The 21,094-nt window shown below is 46.1% G+C and overlaps 2 protein-coding genes across 2 annotated transcripts; both read right to left on the bottom strand.

Annotated features, from left to right (window-relative positions):
- Window positions 1-1,236: 1,236 nt before the first annotated feature.
- On the bottom strand, window positions 1,237-3,513 carry LOC103319513 (L-ascorbate oxidase homolog). The gene is made up of 3 exons (XM_008221098.3): window positions 3,136-3,513; window positions 1,941-3,050; window positions 1,237-1,869 (listed from the first exon to the last, which is right to left on the bottom strand). Exons 1-3 carry the CDS (start codon window positions 3,381-3,383, stop codon window positions 1,569-1,571), a joined length of 1,659 nt encoding a protein of 552 aa, XP_008219320.2. The 5' UTR covers window positions 3,384-3,513; the 3' UTR covers window positions 1,237-1,568.
- A 12,843-nt stretch (window positions 3,514-16,356) lies between these two features.
- Window positions 16,357-18,546, bottom strand: LOC103319616 (L-ascorbate oxidase homolog). The gene is made up of 3 exons (XM_008221207.3): window positions 18,157-18,546; window positions 16,962-18,071; window positions 16,357-16,886 (listed from the first exon to the last, which is right to left on the bottom strand). Exons 1-3 carry the CDS (start codon window positions 18,402-18,404, stop codon window positions 16,586-16,588), a joined length of 1,659 nt encoding a protein of 552 aa, XP_008219429.2. The 5' UTR covers window positions 18,405-18,546; the 3' UTR covers window positions 16,357-16,585.
- Between the last annotated feature and the right edge of the window lie 2,548 nt (window positions 18,547-21,094).

Genomic DNA, 21,094 nt, shown 5'->3' with positions numbered 1-21,094 from the left:
TATTTTGGAAGAATTTTGATACTTTAAATTATATTTTCAATATAGGACTTTCGACTTCTTCTGAAGCAAAACGTGGTCAAATGGATGAATTTTGGGGTAATTCTAAGTTGGAGGACGTTCATGAGTCAGTTGGCTTGACAATATCAAAATATCATATTCGGCCACCAAGCGGTGATTTCCTAGCGTATAAATAAAGGAGCGATGTGCAGTGCTGGAATAGTGACGTTTTGGGCTTGAATTGCATTTTTGGAGCCCAAGGTGATGTTGGATGGGTTTATCCTAAAACAACCTACCTTGAGCCGGATTTGGAGGTGATTTGACGCTAAAACGTGGATGGACAGTTTCTGTGCAGTTTATCCTAACTCAATTAGGATTTTATGTTTTAATATATTTTATTATTAGTCAGATTCCTAGTAGCAATAAGAGACTTGGTTCTTAGGGATTGGGCGGCTAGCTTTAAGGGCGATATTTAAGGTTTTAGTTGGCCCTAGTTTTGAGGACGCTTTCTTGGATGCAATTGTGGGAGACAAAGAGTAATTGTTAAGGTTCTTGAATATTTTCTACCTTAAGGTGTTTTCATTCTTATTCATTCTAATGATATTTTTTTTTAATTTAAATTATGAGCATGCGTAACTAATTCAAATTGCTAGGGCAACGCCATAAGCCTTAACATGAATATGTAACTGTATTAATTTTTTATGAATGGATGCATGCTTACTTTGAATTATTAATCACCGCGATTAAAACTATTTTTTTATTTTAATGATTGATTACCATTAGGATATGTAGACAAGTAATTTGATGCAATTTATGTTGGAAAATCACCCTGAAATTGAGGAGGGCTTCTTGTGATTAGTAGTTGTAAGTTTACTTAAGGCAAACATCACGCTCTTAAGGGTTGCATGGTTTTTCAAAGAGTTTTCACAAAGCTTAATGAGTCTTGCATGTTTATATTTGATCTGAACATCACATACAGATTGCATGTTAGATATATGTTTTCTCTTGAACATCACAAGGAAATATGCATTAGGAAAACCTAAACTTCAAAGCATATCTTTGGAAATTCAGAAGTAATTGATAGAATTGCATAGGATTGTGACGGTGATGGCTAAACCCTAGTTTTCTCTAAATTGTTATTTTTTTAGAAACATTTTTCTTCTTTGCTGTTATTATTTCTCAACTTTCAGATTTCTTTTATTGTTAATTTAACCTTTTCAAAGTCATAATTTTAAAATCTTTGATAAAATCTATTTTAATTATTAATTAAGAGTTAATGTAATTACAAATTAGTCAAACAATCTTTGGGGACAACGACCTTGCATGGACATTTATACTACAATTATCTTGTATTCTTGCAAGTATTTTATGTGATTTTAACCCTATTTGCACAGGTACAAAAAATCCTATCAATGATCTCTCTCTCTCTCTCTCTCTCTCTCTCTCTCTCTCTCTCTTACACACACACACACACACTCTCACACGCGTACAGTTTTGCGGATCGTCGCTGTCCCTTTATACTCTGTATCTGTCACACAGTGTGACGCGGCACGACATGGCGGGGAAATAGGTTACATGCTGAATGGTGCGGGCTTGGGCATGTCCTTAACGATGCCACAGACAAGGGCATTGTCTGGCATGTTATACTCGTTTCTGAGGGAGCGTGCAATATTTTCAACGCCCACGTAAAACTGTTGTCCTAGGTAGCGCCTCTCCGGTTGTTCAGACCTTACGTTCCACATTCCGGCGTTGTCGAATGTCAACATGATGGCAGCCCAGGATTTGGGGAACACTTGGACAGTGTACCTGCTCACAGCGTCAAGGAGATTGTAGTTGCTTCTCTTTTCTGGGGTCCACGTGCCGGGCTCCGAGCTGTAGAGGGAGGATGATTAATTTCCTTTAATTAGCTTAATTAGATAGGTATAATAAATATATGAACTTACCCGACGGAAAAAAAGGAGTATCCATCCAAATGCCATGTCTGAAGGCTCTTCTCCGGGTTCTCAAAGATGATCTCAACGAAATCTCTTATGGTTATGTTAACAACGTTGGGTTCCATGGTGATCTTGTCTGCCGCTGTGGCTGGGGGAGTATCCTTCATGGTATTGAACTTAAAGACTTTGTCGTAAACTTTATAGTAGTCAGCCAGCTTGAGGGGAGTTTCAGGGTCCACGTGGGAGATTCCGTTGATGGCATAGCGAAGCTTGCCGTCCACCTTGCTAGCGGAGTTGACGAGCTTGATGGTGCGGGTGATGTTAATCTTACCATAGTGGTAGGAGCCCTGAGGATTAGGCCTGGCAGCACTGGCAGTGAGGTTCCAGCGGAAGGAGCGGAACTGGTTAAGAGACCATGCCCATCCTACGGGGGCCTTAGGGAGTTCAGGCGAAGCAGGGCCCTTTCCATTTTCGTAGCGGATGATGCCTTTGCCGGTGAGCACGCTATTAGTGAATCGGGTGGAAGCCACCATGTAGTAGTCCTTGGGGTCCTTGTCGGCAGTCACAAGCACGGAGAAACATTGCCCGAGATGCACATCCATGGAGTCGTAGGTGTTTTGGACGGTGTGGGAGCCCTCCAATTCAACAAGCTTCATGGAGTGTCCTTGGATCCTGAAGTTGAGGGTGTTCTTGAGCCCCACGTTGCAGATCCTGTACTTGTAGGTCTTGCCGGGCTTCATGACGAAGAGGGGCTCGTCTTTCCCATCTCCCTTTGAAGATTTGCCGTTGATGAGGACCCCGTCTGGCCTGGCCAAGGAACGACCGCCGTCCAATAATTTCTTTAGTTGGGTGTGGCTTTTGGTGAACCAATCACCGATGAGGACAGTGTACTCATCCTCTGGATCGGCATAAGGCACTGGAATGAGCAGGCGACTGTTCACTCGGAGGCCACCGAAGGCACCGGCTGCCTTATGCATGGCAGTTGTGGGATAGTACATGTAGGTCCCGATCTGGTCTTTCACTTGGAATTGGTAGGTGTAGTTCGTACCAGGGGGAATGGGGCACATGGTTCCAAGGGTTCCATCATGCCATGAATTTTTCCTCTGCTGGAGACCGTGCCTGCAATAATTAATCTCAATTAATTAAATAAAAACTTATTAATTAATTATAGGATATATGTGAATGGAATTAGCTAGGTACGCACCATGTCACAAGGAATGGCTCGTCAAGGTTGTTGAAGACGTTGAGCACGATGTTGTTGTTGGTGGTGGAGTTGATGTTGGGTCCAGGAAATTGGCCATTTATGAGAATGACTTGCTGGGGAACTCCCAGAGGGGAGAGGGTTCCATAGGTGACATTCCATGTGAAAAAAAGGTAAGGGTTCCCACAATGGACAACCGAAATTGTCCCAACTGAGAGGCATAGCAGCAGCATAAGCATCATCCTAGACATCGTTACCTCTCTATTTGTGTCGATCTTGCTCTCTTTCTCTTTCTAGTCCGAATTCTGACAAAATAAGTAAAGTCAATCTATGTATCACTTAATTTGAAGACGATGCTTGTCTTCTTTAATTTGGTGTACCTAGTATCTCCGCCACCCTACTCTTATATACATGTTATTGACAATTTCTTGACCATTCAAATCCCCCGCTATTGTCTGCAAGCTTACCCTTCTATCTTGCCCCTTGCATTGCTCCCATCCTCTCTTTTTATTTTCTCCTCCACATCCCTACAGACCCCCTCTGCCTATGACCGTGAACTGCCCTTTTTTCATAATAATTATGAGTCCGGATAATCTCATCCCTGCCTTGAAAATCATTTTCATCCACCAATCAATTGATGGCTCTGACTTCGGGGGAAGAAGGGCCCACTATGAATAAATGGGAAGGAAGATTGGAGCAGCCTAATCTGAGCCCCTTTTGCCAAAGAAGTTATAACCTTTCCCCCTATGGTGGTGGAAAGGGTGTGAGTTTTTAGTTTTATTTATTTAATTTTTTAACAATAAAATAATTGTTAATTAAAAAACAATTTTATGATGAAAAAAAAAATTCTTATGTGTCATGTCTTAAATAGTTGAATAATTTTAATGGTTTAGATATTTTGAACTGCGTATGCTAAATGCAGAGGCTCGGAATCCGATTATATAATGCTAAGTTACAGACATTTGTTTGTTTTGGTCGAATTCATGACAGACTAAATAGTAAATTTTCCATGACCCTAGGTCTCTATATAGTAGGGAGTAAATAGTAAATCTACCATGTGTCTATAGGGCTCTAATAAGCTAAAGAGTAAAGAAAAGATATGAGACTTTGTAATTACATTATATATATTGTTGACGCAGAAAAATGGTTCTGCACTTTCCCGCGTAACTTAGTGATTTCGTTATCTTCGGTATGCTATGGCCTCGGTAGTAAGTTATATCTGTAAGATAGCAAACGTTCGGTAAGTCCTAGGTACCGGTGTGATACCGGCCGAAGGCTCTTCGATGCTTAAGTAAGTACGGATTTAGTAAGTTTGAACTACAGATCAATAGGCAGTATGCCATTAGTTCTGATTGATTACCTCCAAGCTGGGATGGTTGTCCTCTTTTATAGGCCTTGGGAGGTGTGCATTTTGTTTAGAGTTTCGATGTGGGACTGTGGACATTGATTGTGAGACTGCCACGTGTCCCAGATGCCAAGGTTGCCCTAATAGAGCGATCGGTAAATAAGATGCCGAAGGCTCCCATAGCTCCAGCTTGGTCCACGTGTCAAATGTTTATTGGCCGCTCATTTTGGTATAAACAGGAGTCCTCCAAGTCCTCTTGCGAGAATTCTCGGAAGGGGATTTGAAGTTGCCCTCCGAAGGGAACGCTGCCTCTACCGCTCGGAAGACCCATTTAATGGAAGGGCTCAACTCGAGCCTTCGCTCGCCCGCTCGTGGTCGACGCGTTTGGGTAGTCGTAAGGTCGCGCCGAGGAGACAGCGGCGGGACGTCGAGCGCTCGACTTTCGCGCGCCGCCGGGCCCCATATGATGAGCGACACGTGGCGGAAGCAATGATGGCGCCGCGCGATTACACGCACCGCTTGGTTTCGAGGTGTACCTGCGAACCTCGCCCTATAAATAGGAGTGACCGGAGGAGACTCACTTTGCACTTAGTGAAAAGCAAGAGCTCTGCAGAGGCAATTTTCGACGATAGCTTCCGGTATTCAAAGCGATTTCCGACGCTCGCTAACGGCAACCAGCGATTGCCGACTACAAACGGTAGGAAGGGCGATTTGTGTCCAGACGATCCAAGCACGCTTTGCGCCATTTTTCGTGGTTAAACTAAGGTACCGCTCGGCACCTCCTTTCTTTCTTTGCATACCTTAAGGGTTACGTCCTTCCTTGGTTTGAACTAGACTGACCATAGGGTTCCGTTCGGTAGTCTAGTCGCCATAGGTAGTGATGTAGGGATCGGTAGGATAGCATCCGGTATGAGCCTTAGTTTTCTTTCTTCCCTGTTTTTGTAGATGTCCGATAGCGAGTCATTCTCCTAGCGTGAGCCCAACGCGTTCGATGAGGAGTCATCGGACGGTCTCTTTGACTCCGATGTTGAAGAGGCAGGGCCTGATGCCGAGGATGGAAGTGATACCGATGTCGAAATACTCGGCGAAGGGCCCAGCTCGCCTCGACACATGGCATCGGAAATGGGCTAATGACCGCCCGGTGCCGTTGTTCATTATCTATAGCGACGGCCGCCATGTGGTCTAGGGCGCTCGGGACGCGAGCGCCGGCCGCCACCGAGGCCTCAACTGGTCGCGGAGAGCCAGCCACCGAGCCATCTCCCGGTACCGAGGGTTTCGTAGTCTACCCCAAGAATCCTAGGGTGCCGATGGCTGTCTGGCAAGGAGCTAGTCCTCGGCGAGAATACCCGGAGCCTAACAGATCACCGAGAGGAGATTGCGAGGTTTCGGCCGAGTACCTTATCCCGCATTCGGTAGGCATGAGGATCCCTGTGTCCCACCGAATCTCTGCAATCCAAAGATGGCGAAGTCGCCTTCTTCACGAACGCATTTCTACAAGGGGTGAGGCTCCCTCCGCAGCCCGCCGCTCAGAGGATCCTCGCGCAGATAGGCTATGCTCTCGGCTAGTTCAATCCCAACTTCGGGTGGCGCTAATGGGTGTGATCACCGCAGACTACCGTGGACCTCCCGAAGGATGTAGTCCCCTATTCCTTGGTTAGGCACTTTAGATACGGCGTTGTGTAGCCTCGCTTGCAGAACATCGTTGATGACCGTATCTTGCCGATCGGTAACGGAGTTTCCGGCTTGGGATTTATCGGTAGGAAGGTTTCCGCTTGCCAGAAAGCATAGATTGGGGACATCCATGTGCCTTCAGATCGAACGGTACACGCCAACACCGCCGGTCTGCGGATCATGGGGCCGGGTTCAAGCTAATCGCTTGAAGGCTACCGAGCGTGGCCATTTTGTCAATGCCATACCAACCTCCCGAAGTCGTGGAGGAAACGGCGGTGCTTTTGTCCGTGAGGGAGTCGCTCGACACCCGTCCGTTTCCACATTCCCACCACGCTCCAAATCGCGGTAGGCCATCCTACCGCTCGGTAGGACTCCTTGATTCCTTTGTATGTAAACCAAGCACCGAGCGCTACTCAATCGGAGATCCGCAGATCGAGAGGGTGAGGTCAAGGTCCCGCCGTGGAGAGGGTCTATCCGTTTCTCTTCACCGCCAACCTCATCAAAGCTCACTCGTCACCCGCCGAGAGTAAGCATACTTGACCATTTCGATAGTTTATGGCGTAAATGAGAAATCTGACCGGTTCCGTCTTGCAGTGACCGAAGAGAGGAAGACTGCCGAGGCAAAGAGGATGAACGAGTCCTCAAAGAGGCGCCTTATGCTCGGCATGCAAGGGAAGAAAAGGGGCGGCAGGGAACGGCCCCGCCGCCGCCGGGAGGGTGGACCCGACGACCTAACCCTCAACGAGCGCCGCCGCCGATGAACGCTGAATCGGCGCATGCCAGCGGCCGCCGCTGGTCCGTCTCCCACCGAGGTATGCTGCCGAGGGCACCTCCTCTAAAGCTGCCGGCAAAGGCCGGTCACGGTGAGACCTTGATGCCGACCCGCTCCAAACGCGGGGACAAGTCGAGCCCGCTCGCCATCTTCTCGCCAAGGACGACGAGGCGCCCGTCACCTTGCTGCCTTCAAGATCCAGTTTGTGAACCATGATCCTCGGTTCACAAATGGAGCTGTCAGAGATCGAGGACCTCTCAAGAAGCTCCTTCGGGAGGAGGTGGCCGCCTTTCGCCTTCAAGCTTCGTAAGTGCCTACCATTTTTAGCAATTTCTTGCCGTCCGCTTTCCTTTTGTCTAACGTTTTCCTTTGCTTAGGCCTCAATGGATATGTGGCTGTGCGCTGCGAGCCATTAATGCCGCCAAAAGGCAAAGAAAGCATATGAAGACGGCAGAGCGAAGGTTGCCGGCCGCAAAGCCATCCAAGCCTGTGCGAACTTGGCGGCGATACGCAGCGCCAACGGCAGTAAAAGGTTATCAAGCCAAGCTCGGTGAGATGTCGGCAGCGTTGGAATCGGGCGCAGTTATCGCAAAGGAGGCTTGGGAATCGGGAGGCGATCCAAGTGGCCTTTGAGTACTCCGAGCGAGTCGTGGCTTCCAAGATCGAGGCTGCTGTCTAGAAGGCAATAGGGTGGTACCGTCGGTCGAAGTTTTTACTTTGCTTGACAAGGAAGTAGGCCTGGAGATGGCGGACTTGCTCTACCGCTTCAAACGGTACAACCCCGGTGAAGAAGCTCAACCTCAACTTCATTGCCGATCCTTCCCCTTCCCAAGGCATAACCAAGAAATGGTTGAGGAGTACGAGGAGAGGACGCCATGAGGAGGTCCTAGTCGATCCCGGAGGGGTATCGCAAGGCGATGGGGATGCCGGCCGGCGAAGCCGCCGACAGAAAGTTTCAGACGCTCTGCAATGATACTCAAAGGTATAGTCCTATCTCGAACGGCAGAGCGACAATCTTCTCCGAAGCTTCTTCTCCAGTCCCGCTCTTCTCTTATGTAACTTAATGCCGAGGGCATTTTTAATGTAACTTTGATGTAATCTTGATGTCGTGGGCATTTCTTAATGTAACCTTGATGTACTCTTGATGTCGTGAGCATCTTCTTAATCGAAAGTTTCATCATTTTTTTTTATATTTTATTTTCGAACTTTGAGGGCCCAAGTTAATTCAAGTTGATTTGCAATCGGTAAGACACTTAGGAAAATCCCTTCAAAAATGCGGAGGGCTAGATAGAAGTTAGAGAACAACGGTCGTACTTGCCGAAGGCTAAGCGACGGCTAAGAATGCCGAAGGCTAATCAAAGCCCAAACTTGATTTTCAGAGCTAAAGTTGTCCTTTAGTCGGTAGGCTAATGTCAAGTTGCGTAGTTTTAATGCGACCGAGGGTCTCTACCGTACCCTTTTAAAAAACGAAAAGAGCTTAAAGGGTACAACAAAGGTTCTGAATATATGGGCCGAATGCCCTTTTCATTGATAAACTGCCGAAGGCAAAGATACAATATGGAGTGCGTTTTACAATTTAAAAACCCGCCGTAGGCTAGGGAACGCTACACTGCCGAAGGCCGTGAATACAAAGAAGCCGAGGGCTTTTGGGACTCTATTGCAATCCTACCGTAGGCTAGGCGACTTCATTTAAAATAATATTTCAAATGCTCCACATTCCAAGGGTGACCGAGGGTCTTTCCGTTGGAGTCCCTGAGTCGATAAGTCCCCAATCGCTGGATACCGATGATTTCGTATGGTCCCTCCCAGGATGGTCCGAGGGTTCCTTGAGGATTCTTGGTTGCCGCGAGACTTTCGCATGACCCGCCTCCGATTCTCGAAAGAGCGGATCGACCCGAGTCATAGTACCGAGAGACGCGTTGTTTGTAAGCCTCGTTCCTAAGGTTGGCTTGTGCTCGGCGTTCTTCGCTCGTAAGAAGGCTTTCCGATTTCCACCGGGATTGCCTCTTCGAGCCGAAGCCATGGAGAACGGTGTTTCACCGCTGCCGCTCGGTAGGATGTCCGGATGGCCCATAAAGCCTCGGGAGTTTTTCCGCCAGCCCTTGGCTTTATCGAGCTGCCGCTTCAATAGCTTCTTGACAATTTTATTCATTGCCTCGACCGCCGCTCGATTGGGGGTGAGCCGTGAAGCAAAGAACAAAGTTGATCTTGAGTCGGACGCAGAACTCCCAAGACTTCCGAATCGAATCGCCTACCGCTATCCGTGACGATGGCGTAGGGATTCCGAATCGACAACAAATGTTCGCCCGCATTTAAATTGTCAATTCTGGCTGCCGTTATCGTTGCTAAGGCTTTGGCTTCTACCCATTTGGTGAAGTAGTCCATCGCAACCACAACATATTTGACCTGACCTTTGCCTTCCAAGCATCGGACCAATTAAATCTAACCCCCATTGGGCGAATGGCCATGGGCTTACAATCGGTGAAAGTGGTTCGGCAGGGACATGAGGGACACCGCCGAACTGTTGGCATTTGTCACACTTCTTGACTAACATGTTCGCATCGGGATCCCGAATGATCACCGCAGACTACCATTGTGGACCTCCCGAAGGATGTAGTCCCCATGTTCCTTGGTTAGGCACTTTAGATACGGCGTTGTGTAGCCTCGCTTGTACAGAACATCGTTGATGACCGTGTATCTTGCCGATCGGTAACGGAGTTTCGGCTTGAGATTTATCGGTAGGAAGGTTTCCGCTTGCCAGAAAGCATAGATTGGGACATCCATGTGCCTTCGTGATCGAACGGTACACGCCAACACCGCCGAAGTCTGCGGATCATGGGGTCGGGTTCAAGCTAATCGCTTGAAGGCTACCGAGCGTGGCCATTTTGTCAATGCCATACCAACCTCCCAGTCGTGGAGGAAACGGCGGTGCTTTGTCCGGTGATCGAGTCGCCTCGACACCCTCGTCCGCTTCACATTCCTACCACGTTCCAAATCGCCGGTAGGCCATCCTACCGCTCGGTAGGACTCCTTGATTCCTTTGTACTGTAAATCAAGCAGCCAGCGCTACTCAATCGGAGATCCGCAGATCGAGAGGGTGAGGCCAAGGTCCTCGCCGGAGAGGGTCTATCCAAGTTTTCTTCACCGCCAACCTCATCAAAGCTCATGCCACACCGCCGAGAGTAAGCATACTTGACCATTTCGATAGTTTATGCTTTGGCTGGCGTAAATGAGAGTTGAATCGAGGGCATACTCAATTTTGCCACCGTCCGAAGTGGTTAACACCAAGCCGACACCATAACCTTTGGTTTGCCGAGCCATCCACGCAGTAATCCGAGAGGAACGGAAGTGTCGGGCGCCGGCGTCCGCCTTCTCGCGCGCAGTGAGGATAGCGCCGGAAAAGGCGATTCGATAAGCGCATGTGTGAGCTCGATATGAAGTCGGCGACGGCGACCTTTTCTCGCAGCATTGGCTTGAACTGTATGTCAAACTCCCCAACTCGATTGCCCATTTGACCAATCGCCCGACGCTCGGCTTTGGAGTACCGCCGGGCTGGTTTGTTAGAACAGCGATCTCGGCGCTCGAAGTATGGGCGAAGCCTTCGTGCCGAGACGAGGCCATCGCTAATCGCTTCCGAGGGTGGGTACCAAGCTCGCGCTTGGAGTGCCTTGCCGACATAGAAAATTGGTAGCTCGCTTCTCCGCCTCCGATAGTACCGAGCTAACGGCAGTGTTTGATACGAAGGTATAGGAGTAGCACTTCTCCGGGAGCGGTTTTGATAACAGCGATGTCCGCTTATGTAGTTTTTCAAGTTTTGAAATGCCTGGTCGATTCGGGAGTCCACGCGATGTGATGTTAGCCCCCTTTCAAAGCTTTGAAGAACGGCACGCACTTGTCGGTGGCCTTAGAGATGAAGCGTGTCGCGGCGACACGTCCGTAAGGCTTTGAATGTCCTTCTGTGTCTTCGGCGTTTCCATGTCTATTATGGCTTTGATTTTCTCAGGATTAGCCTCGATTCCCCTTTGGTTGATCATGAATCCGAGAAATTTACCGGAAGAGACACCGAAGCGCACTTTGTTGGGTTCAGCCTTATTCGTAGTCATTCAAGATACCGAACATGAGGGCCAAGTTTTCCAGATGCCCCCTGCGTTCGGGTTTTTACCAATATGTCGTCGACATACACCTCGGCGATGCCGCCGATGTGCTTGGCAAAAATCCGCTGACGAGCTGTTGATAAGTTGCTCCCGCGCTTTTGGCCGAAGGGCATGACGTTGTAACAAGATAAATCGCGGTCGGTGATGAATGCCGTATGCTCTCTATTAGCGGTGGTCCATAAAGATCCGTTGTATCCTCGAGTAGGCGCTCATGAAGCTCAAGAACTCGTGTCCGGGTAGCGTCGACGAGCCGGGTCGATTCTCGGCAAGGAGAAATCGCCCTCGGACAAGCCTTGTTCAGTCGGTATAATCGACACATCCACCATCCTCCTTGGCCTTCCAACCATGACTGAGTTGGCAAGCGCATGTGGCACGAAGCTTCCGATAAAGCCGATGGCTTTGAGCTTGTCAACTCGCACGACGCTCGCATCGCCGGCAAGATCATATGAGCGGCGCTTCGTCGACCGGTTTGTGGGCGGTGAAGATGCCGAGCTTGTGGTGATGACATCGTGTGATATGCCGGGCATATCGCCATAAGACCAGTGAAGACCTCCGCCGCTGTCGTAGAAGTCGGCGAACCGCCTTCGAGTTCGTGATCTAGGCCGGTGCCGATTTTACCCATTGATCGGGAAAATCTCGCTCAGACCACGGTTTGAGCTTTTGGCAGTGCTACCGGCGGGCGTTTCTCCCGGGTCACACGAGCCCGCTACCGCTCGTAGTTCTTGCACGGCCATGGCTTCCATTGGCGGTTTACAAGTTATCGACTTAAGGGCCGTGGCATAGCACGCCCTGCGCTGAGCCGTCACCCGAATGACCCGCATCGTGCGTGTAGGGAATTTTATCAAGAACATGTGGGGATAAGTGGGCTTTGATCCCGTGAGTGCCGTGTTCCCTATGATTACGTTATACGCCGCTGGGGAGTCGACAATGAGGAATCGTCGTAGGTCATTGTTTTCGGGCGGCCGGCGATGGGCCGATCGATACTACCAATCGTTGGACCGCATCCCGTAAAATCGAGGAGGGGCGTAATTTGCCGATTGACCATGCCGCCGGCAATTCCTGTGCCTTTGAACGATCGGCAAAATTACGCTCACCGAACTCCCGGTGTCGATTAGCACCACCTACATCGTAGTTCGCGATCTCGCCCAATGATAATTGGGTCATCGTGGGGTAAATGATCTCTTCCTCCTCTTCTTCGCCGAATGTGATGGGCTCCCACCCCACCTTCGACCTTACAGACCGATCGCCCTCTATACCAAGACTGGGGTAGTGAGCGCACGCACATACCGCTTCACCGAACGGTTAGAAGGGCCCGCCAGAGTGGGGCCTCCGCGATGGTGCCGATCATGTTGATCCGCCGATTCGCATTCGGTCGGGCCTGTGGTGGCCTCGTGATGTAATGGTCTAGCTTTCCTTCCCGAATCAGCGCCAACGATCTTCCTTAGACCGATGCGCCTTCGTGTTGTGGTCTCGCCGTGGCATCGGCAGAATTTGCCGATGTCCCGATTGTCCCGCCGATTGGGCTTTGGTCGTCGGCTTCGGATTTGGTCATGCTCGCTCATCGAACTCTCGTATGTTGTGTTCAGCAGGTGAAGACTTCCGGCACGATCACGATTCGGTAGTGGTGCACGGTGGTCGTTACGACCATATTTCCCGCGCCCATTCTTCGAGTTTCCGTGGACGCACCGCCATGGTCGCCCTTCCGCTTGTTCCTACCAAGAGTCATTGGTTCGCCCGGATAACTCTTGGTCGTTGATTCCTCCTTCCGAGCCGAAGGCCCGGGTTTGGAGTTGAAATATTCGCCTTCGCATAAACTACCGCCGCTTCATCAACTCGCCATCGTGCGCCGCCATTACTATGCACGAGGTATCGGAAATGAGAGGACCGAAGGCCACTCTTGAAGGCGCCGTAGGCTGCCCTATCGTCCGCTTCGGACACCTCGAGTACTCGTGACTAAAGCGTGCGCGACTCCGTAGAGGTTCGCCTTCCCTTTGCCGAATTGTGTACGCATCATCCGCAGAGTACAAGCATTCCGTTTGGATCATAAAGTGGTTGAGGAAAATCTGCTTCGTCGAGGAGTCTGATCCTCGCTCGAGACAAGAGAACCGCCATTGAGCGCCTCGGTAAGGGATGATGGAAACAAGCATTGCCCTCGTCGCCGAGGCCCTTGCATCCAACCGCCGATTGGAAGGAGTGAAGGTGCGCCAAAGGGTCCTCCACACCGTATAAATGGTATACGCAACGGCTGCACCTCCTGTCTGCTCGACTTCTTGATGCGCTCGGTGAATGGTCATGGCCGCTTTCCCAATCGAGTGACACGGGACCGGGTTTTGGTCGCCCTCCATCTTCGGATCCTCTAGAAAAGTAGACGGATAAGCGGGTCTCGCTTGGGACCTCCTGAATCAAGTCTTGGAAGTTCTCCTCGGACTTGGTGGTTTTGCCTTCGAATACTCCGGGAGTTTCCGAACAGAGTTTGATTCGGTGCCCTTGGTGGGGACGTACTCATCGTCGGATTCCATTCTCGAATCCAAACCATGGACCTTCCGAAAAGGCGATTTATCTCCTAGGACCTTCATCCGCGAGTCTCGCAGGCGGGCATTAATCAGGATTGGGGACCTATGCCGTTCGGCATCCTTCTTGTCGTTGATCCGATGACGACAATCGGTGTACACCTTCTTCGGCACGTGAGGCTGGTCCTGTGGAGCCTGGGACCGCCAATTGTTTGGAAGGCGCGGGTGTTGCCCTTGCCCCTTCTTTCTTCCTCTGCCGACCGAGGGTCCGCAGACTGGGAAGATTCGGCGCCCAACGCCTGTGTTTCCGCCGTTAAGCAGCCACCGTGTTTCATCTACTTTGGACGAGAGGAGATTGTTATGTTCTTGGAGCTTAGCCATTTCCCTCCGAAGGGAGGTCATTTGAGCTAGAAGCTCCACTTCAACCGTGGTCCAAGCACTAGAGGATTACCAAGGGTGCTAGTGCAGCTGGGCTTGCTCCACTTGGCATACCGTACGGTAATCCATCCTCCGATAGGAACTGTGGTCCCTGAAGTGGTTCCCATTACGCTTTTAGGAATTGTAGGTTGATTATTATCGCTTCCCTGACGGCGCTAAATCGTGACGAGAAAATGGTTCTCGCACTTTCCCGCGAACTTAGTGATTTTGTTACCTTCGGTATGCTATGGCCTCGGTAGTAAGTTATACCTGTAAGATAGCAAACACTCGGTAAGTCCTAGGTACCGGTGTGATACCGGCCGAAGGCTCTCCGATGCTTAAGTAAGTACGGATTTAGTAAGTTTGAACTACAGATCAATAGGAAGTATGCCGTTAGTTCTGATTGATTACCTCCAAGCTGGGATGGTTGTCCTCTTTTATAGGCCTTGGGAGGTGTGCATTTTGTTTAGAGTTTCGATGTGGGACTGTGGACATTGATTGTGAGACTGCCACGTGTCCCAGATGCCAAGATTGCCCTAATAGAGCGATCGGTAGATAAGATGCCGAAGCTAGATGCCGAAGGCTCCCATAGCTCTAGCTTGGTCCACGTGTCAAATGTTTATTGGCTGCTCATTTTGGTATAAACATATATATTATATGTATATATATGATTAGGAAAATCATATATGGGCAAAATGAACTGGGAAAATGTAATTAAGAAAGAGATTATAACATATAAATAAAATGGAAGTACAAAAATGTAATGGCATATTTGTTTCTCTTTTTTTTATATTTTTTTTATTTGATAGGAAAATGTAATGGCATAATTCTTGAGGGTTGATGCACTCATAATGAGGCAATCTTTTATGTTGTGCCAAACCCTTCTTAGTCTTTACCATTCTTCTAACTCTCTTTGCTTAAATTGGCTATGAAGAAATACAAAAAATCTTAAGAATGATTGATGAGTAGATTTTATATTATATATTTAATACTGTTCTTAGTATATTTTGGAAGAATTTTGATACTTTAAATTGTATTTTCAATATAGGACTTTCGACTTCTTCTGAAGCAAAGCGTGGTCAAATGGATGAATTTTGGGATAATTCTAGTTTGAGGACGTTCATAAGTTAGTTGGCTTGACAATATCAAAATATCATATTCGGCCACCAAGCGGTGATTTCCTGGCTTATAAATAAAGGAGCGATGTGCAATACTTGAATAGTGACGTTTTGGGCTTGAATTGCGTTTTTGGAGCCCAAGATGACGTCGGTTTGTGGCCTTCTGGAGATGTGTTCAGAACGTTCTTATCTTTAAAACAACCTACCTTGGGCCGGATTTGGAGAAGATTTGAGGCTAAAACGTGGATGGACAGTTTCTGTGCAGTTTATCCTAACTTACTTAGGATTTTATGTTTTAATATATTTTATTATCACTCAACTTCCTAGTAGAAATAAGAGACTTGGTTCTTAAGGATTGGGCGGCTAGCTTTTAGGGCGATATTTAAGGTTTTAGTCGGCCCTAGTTTTGAGGACGCTTTCTTGGATGCAATTTTGGGAGACAAAGAGTAATTGTTAAGGTTCTTGAAGATTTTCTACCTTACGGTGTTTTCATTCTTATTCATTCTAATGATAATTTTTTTTATTTTAATTATGAGCATGCGTAACTAATTCAAATTGCTAGGGCGAGGCCATAAGCCTTAACATGAATATGTAACTGTATTAATTTTCTTATGAATGGATGCATGCTTAGTTTGAATTATTAATCACCACGATTAAAACTATCTTTTTATTTTAATGACTGATCACCATTAGGATATGTAGACAAATAATTTGATGCAATTTCTGTTGGAACATCACCCTGAAATTGAGGAGGGCTTCTTGTGATTAGTAGTTGTAAGTTCACTTAAGGTGAACATCACGCTCTTAAGAGTTGCATGATTTTTCAAAAGGTTTTCATACAAAGCTTAATGAGTCTTGCATGTCTATATTTGATCTGAACATCACATACGGATTACATGTCAGATATATGTTTTCGCTTGAACATAGGAAAATATGCATTAGGAAAACCTAACCTTCAAAGCATATCTGTGGAAATTCAGAAGTAATTGATAGAATTGCATAGGATTGTGATGGTGATGGCCAAACCCTAGTTTTCTTTAAATTGTTTTTTAAAAAAACATTTTTCTTCTTTGCTGTTATTGTTTCTCAACTTTCAGATTTCTTTTATTGTTAATTTAAGCTTTTCAAAGTCATAATTTTCAAATATTTGATAAAATCTATTTTAATTATTAATTAAGAGTTAGTGTAATTACAAATTAGTCAAACAATCTTTGGGGACAACGACCTTGCATGGGAATTTATACTACAATTATCTTGTATTCTTCCAAGTATTTTCAGTGATTTTAACTGTATTTGCGCAGGTACAAAAAATCCTATCAATGATCTCTCTCTCTCTCTCTCTCTCTCTCTCACACACACACACACACACTCACTTACAAGCGTACAGTTTTTTGGATCGTCGCTGTCCCTTTCTACTCTGTATCTGTCACACAGTGTGAAGCGGCACGACATGGCGATGAAATATGTTACATGCTGAATGGTGCGGGCTTGGGCATGTCCTTAACGATGCCACAGACAAGTGCATTGTCTGGCATGTTATACTCGTTTCTGAGGGAGCGTGCAATATTTTCAACGCCCACGTAAAACTGTTGTCCTAGGTAGCGCCTCTCCGGTTGTTCAGACCTTACGTTCCACATTCCGGCGCTGTCGAATGTCAACATGATGGCAGCCCAGGATTTGGGGAACACTTGGACAGTGTACCTGCTCACAGCGTCAAGGAGATTGTAGTTGCTTCTCTTTTCTGGGGTCCACGTGCCGGGCTCCGAGCTGTAGAGGGAGGATGATTAATTTCCTTTAATTAGCTTAATTAGATTGATATGTATAATAAATAGATGAACTTACGCGACGGAAAAAAAGGAGTATCCATCCAAATGCCATGTCTGAAGGCTGTTCTCCGGGTTCTCAAAGATGATCTCAACGAAATCTCTTATGGTTATGTTGACAACATTGGGTTCCATGGTGATCTTGTCTGCCGCTGTGGCTGGGGGAGTATCCTTCATGGTATCGAACTTAAAGACTTTGTCGTAAACTTTATAGTAGTCAGCCAGCTTGAGGGGAGTTTCAGGGTCCACGTGGGAGATTCCGTTGATGGCATAGCGAAGCTTGCCGTCCACCTTGCTAGCGGAGTTGACGAGCTTGATGGTGCGGGTGATGTTAATCTTACCATAGTGGTAGGAGCCCTGAGGGTTAGGCCTGGCAGCACTGGCAGTGAGGTTCCAGCGGAAGGAGCGGAACTGGTTAAGAGACCATGCCCATCCTACGGGGGCTTTGGGGAGTTCAGGCGAAGCAGGGCCCTTTCCATTTTCGTAGCGGATGATGCCTTTGCCGGTGAGCACGCTCTTAGTGAATCGGGTGGAAGCCACCATGTAGTAGTCCTTGGGGTCCTTGTCGGCAGTCACAAGCACGGAGAAACATTGCCCGAGATGCACATCCATGGAGTCGTAGGTGTTTTGGACGGTGTGGGAGCCCTCCAATTCAACAAGCTTCATGGAGTGTCCTTGGATCCTGAAGTTGAGGGTGTTCTTGAGCCCCACGTTGCAGATCCTGTACTTGTAGGTCTTGCCGGGCTTCATGACGAAGAGGGGCTCGTCTTTCCCATCTCCCTTTGAAGATTTGCCGTTGATGAGGACCCCGTCTGGCCTGGCCATGGAACGACCGCCGTCCAATAATTTCTTTAGTTGGGTGTGGCTTTTGGTGAACCAATCACCGATGAGGACAGTGTACTCATCCTCTGGATCGGCATAAGGCACTGGAATGAGCAGGCGACTGTTCACTCGGAGGCCACCGAAGGCACCGGCTGCCTTATGCATGGCAGTTGTGGGATAGTACATGTAGGTCCCGATCTGGTCTTTCACTTGGAATTGGTAGGTGTAGTTCGTACCAGGGGGAATGGGGCACATGGTTCCAAGGGTTCCATCTTGCCATGAATTTTTCCTCTGCTGGAGACCGTGCCTGCAATAATTAATCTCAATTAATTAAATAAAAACTTATTAATTAATTATAGGATATATGTGAATGGAATTAGCTAGGTACGCACCATGTCACAAGGAATGGCTCGTCAAGGTTGTTGAAGACGTTGAGCACGATGTTGTTGTTGGTGGTGGAGTTGATGTTGGGTCCAGGAAATTGGCCATTTATGAGAATGACTTGCTGGGGAACTCCCAGAGGGGAGAGGGTTCCATAGGTGACATTCCATGTGAAAAAAAGGTAAGGGTTCCCACAATGGACAACCGAAATTGTCCCAACTGAGAGGCATAGCAGCAACATAAGCATCATCCCAGACATCGTTACCTCTCTATCTGTGTCAATCTTTCTCTCTCTCTAGTTCGAATTCTCACACAATACGTAAAGTCGATCTATGTATCATTTAATTTGAAGAGGATGCTTGTCTTCTTTAATTTGTTGTACCTTGTATCTCCCCCACCCTACTCTTATATAAATGCCATTGACAATTTCTCGACCATTCAAATCCCCCGCTATTGTCTGCCCTTCTATCTTTCCCCTTGAAATGTGCCCTTCCTTCATTTTTTTTTCTCTCTTCCACATCGCTACAGACCCTCTCTCCCTAAGACCTTGCCACTTGATAATTGGTTTTCTTTTTTATTTTTATTTTATTTTTAGAATTAAGAAAAAATAATATGGGTAGTTATGTTCCATCAAAGTAGGACTATTATCTGATTTTTTTTTAATTTTAATTTTTTTAGTTTTAAAAAATGTGAATTTACCATATTATCCTCATTTAATTAATAATTTTAATTCTTAATGTTTGAATTAACCAAGAGTATTTTCTGGTATTTTGAATGTTTCACCATTGTTTGCCTTGTGCTATATATATATATATATTATTTTTTTCATGACATTATTATGAGAGAGAAACAATGCTTTAATAATATTTTTCTTGACCCCTTCAATAATATTATGAGAGAAAAATGTTAGCAACATTCTCTCTCACCTAACAATGTCATTAATGAATGAGACGAATTTGCTGTTATTTTTCAAGTTTATTCTTTCATTTTTCTTTATGTGGCATAAAATATTAATAAAATCTTTGAAAATAAAAAACCCTGAACACAACCACAACCCAACCACACTTTCAGAACTGCCATTAAGGGCCCATTCTTAGGGCTAGTTTTCCGTTGTTGTGCTTTAAAAAAAAAAACTATTTCTGTTGTGTTGCGATAATAATTAGCTGTAAAAAAAAAGCAGCTAGGCGTTTGGTAAATTGTATTTCAAAAACTGTTGTGAGTAGTCAAAGTGTTTGTTAAATTTTTATCAGAAATGCTTTTAGTGTGTATAATGACCAAAAAGGACATGATGATTAAACTGTTTGTTTTTTTCTTTTTCTACTTTAAAAACAAGAAACCGAACTTCACTACATAATTTTGTTTCTTTTTTTAATTTACACTTTTTTATCAAAAAATTTAATCAACAATTAGTATACATATTTTACCATAAATTGTAAATTACTATTGTAAGAGCAACTCCACCCATTTGCCTTTAACCATGGAAAGAAGGGAGCTAGGGCAGTCACTATTCACGTGAATAGTAGTTGCCCTTGCAAATAGTATTTTGTGTTTCCACCCGTTGCCATGACAAAGGGCAATTACTTTTCATTTTTTTCACAAATTTTTTTACCTCAATAATTAATTTGGATAATATTTTTGGATAAGATTTCCGGGTTCCTACGTGTCAAGACTATTCATAATAGGATAAAATTTCCGGATAAGATTTTTGGGTTCAAATTTCGGATGAATTTCAAAATTCAAATTTCAGATAAATTTTTGGTTCAAATTTCAGATGAATTTCAAAATTCAAAATTCAGATAAATTTAGGTTCAAATTTCGGATGAATTTCAAAATTCAAAATTCAGATAAATTTGGGTTCAAATTTCAGATAAGATTTTCATCTAATCAAATCAAGCCACGTGGCATCTCTATCTTGCCAAAATTTTCTAGAAAACCATAGGCTCAACTCATACCTCTCACACAACATCTTTCTATATTTTTATTTCTCAGAATTCATACTTCATTCATTCTTAATGGAGGATTTTGGGAGATGCTTTGAGAGGCAAGAGCGAGAAACAAATGATAGAAACCGTAGAGTAGATGAAATCAATGAGTTGCAGAGAGAAGTCGATGAACAAGTTGTCATAGCAGTGGCTTTGCAAGATGAAGAGAACCAAGGTCGCTGCCGTGGTTCATAAGTCGGCCGCCGCCAGAATGTGGACAAATATAGGCATTCTCAAGGTAAGAATCCTTTGGAATATTATTTTATCTCAACTTCTTTGTACTATGATGTTGATTTTTGAAGGCGATTTAGAATGCAACCCCATTTGTTCAATAAAATCATGCATGATATTTGCAATTATGATGCGTACTTTGTTCAAAAGTTTGATGTTGTTGGGGTTTTGGGACTTTTTCCGGAGCAAAATTTTACAGCTGTTATACAAATGTTGGCGTATGGAGCATCTGCTGATCAGGTGGATGAGATTGCCCGGATGGGGAAGTCCATTACGTTGGAGGCTTTGGTAAGATTTTGTAATGCAGTTGAAACTCAGACACTAGGGACTACCTGCGTAGACCTACTCAAGGACCTCCAACGGCTTCTACAAAAGCCGAAGCTCGAGGATTTCTAGGAATGATTGGTAGCATCGACTGCATGCACTGGCAATGGAAGAATTACTCAACTGCCTTGAAAGGTGATTACGGAAATAGAAAAGGCCAAAAAAGTATCATCCTTGAAGCCGTTGTTGGCTTTGACACATGGGTTTGGCATGCCTTCTTTGGAGTTTCCGGATCCCAAAATGACCGCAACGTGCTGGGTCAATTCCCGATCTTCAACGATATTTTGAGAGGCCAAGGCCCCAATATCACCTATCAAGTCAACAATACAGTCTACCAGACGGGGTATTATCTATTTGACGACATTTACTCGAGGTGGACCACATTTGTCAAATGCATTCCGAATCCCCGATC

This window comes from Prunus mume, linkage group LG1 (assembly GCF_029339155.1).
Source record: "Prunus mume cultivar Tortuosa linkage group LG1, ASM2933915v1, whole genome shotgun sequence".
NCBI classification, from domain to species: Eukaryota; Viridiplantae; Streptophyta; class Magnoliopsida; order Rosales; family Rosaceae; genus Prunus; species Prunus mume.
The sequence above is the reverse complement of the archived record's forward strand: the minus strand, read 5'-3'. Positions and strand labels throughout refer to the sequence as shown.

Coding starts and splice junctions, on each gene's coding strand:
- LOC103319513 (XM_008221098.3), bottom strand. CDS start 3,383: ATGTCTAGGATGATGCTTATGCTGCTGCTATGCCTCTCAGTTGGGACA. Junction 3,051..3,135: donor GAGCCATTCCTTGTGACATG/GTGCGTACCTAG, acceptor TAATTATTGCAG/GCACGGTCTCCAGCAGAGGA. Junction 1,870..1,940: donor TACTCCTTTTTTTCCGTCGG/GTAAGTTCATAT, acceptor CTCCCTCTACAG/CTCGGAGCCCGGCACGTGGA.
- LOC103319616 (XM_008221207.3), bottom strand. CDS start 18,404: ATGTCTGGGATGATGCTTATGTTGCTGCTATGCCTCTCAGTTGGGACA. Junction 18,072..18,156: donor GAGCCATTCCTTGTGACATG/GTGCGTACCTAG, acceptor TAATTATTGCAG/GCACGGTCTCCAGCAGAGGA. Junction 16,887..16,961: donor TACTCCTTTTTTTCCGTCGC/GTAAGTTCATCT, acceptor CTCCCTCTACAG/CTCGGAGCCCGGCACGTGGA.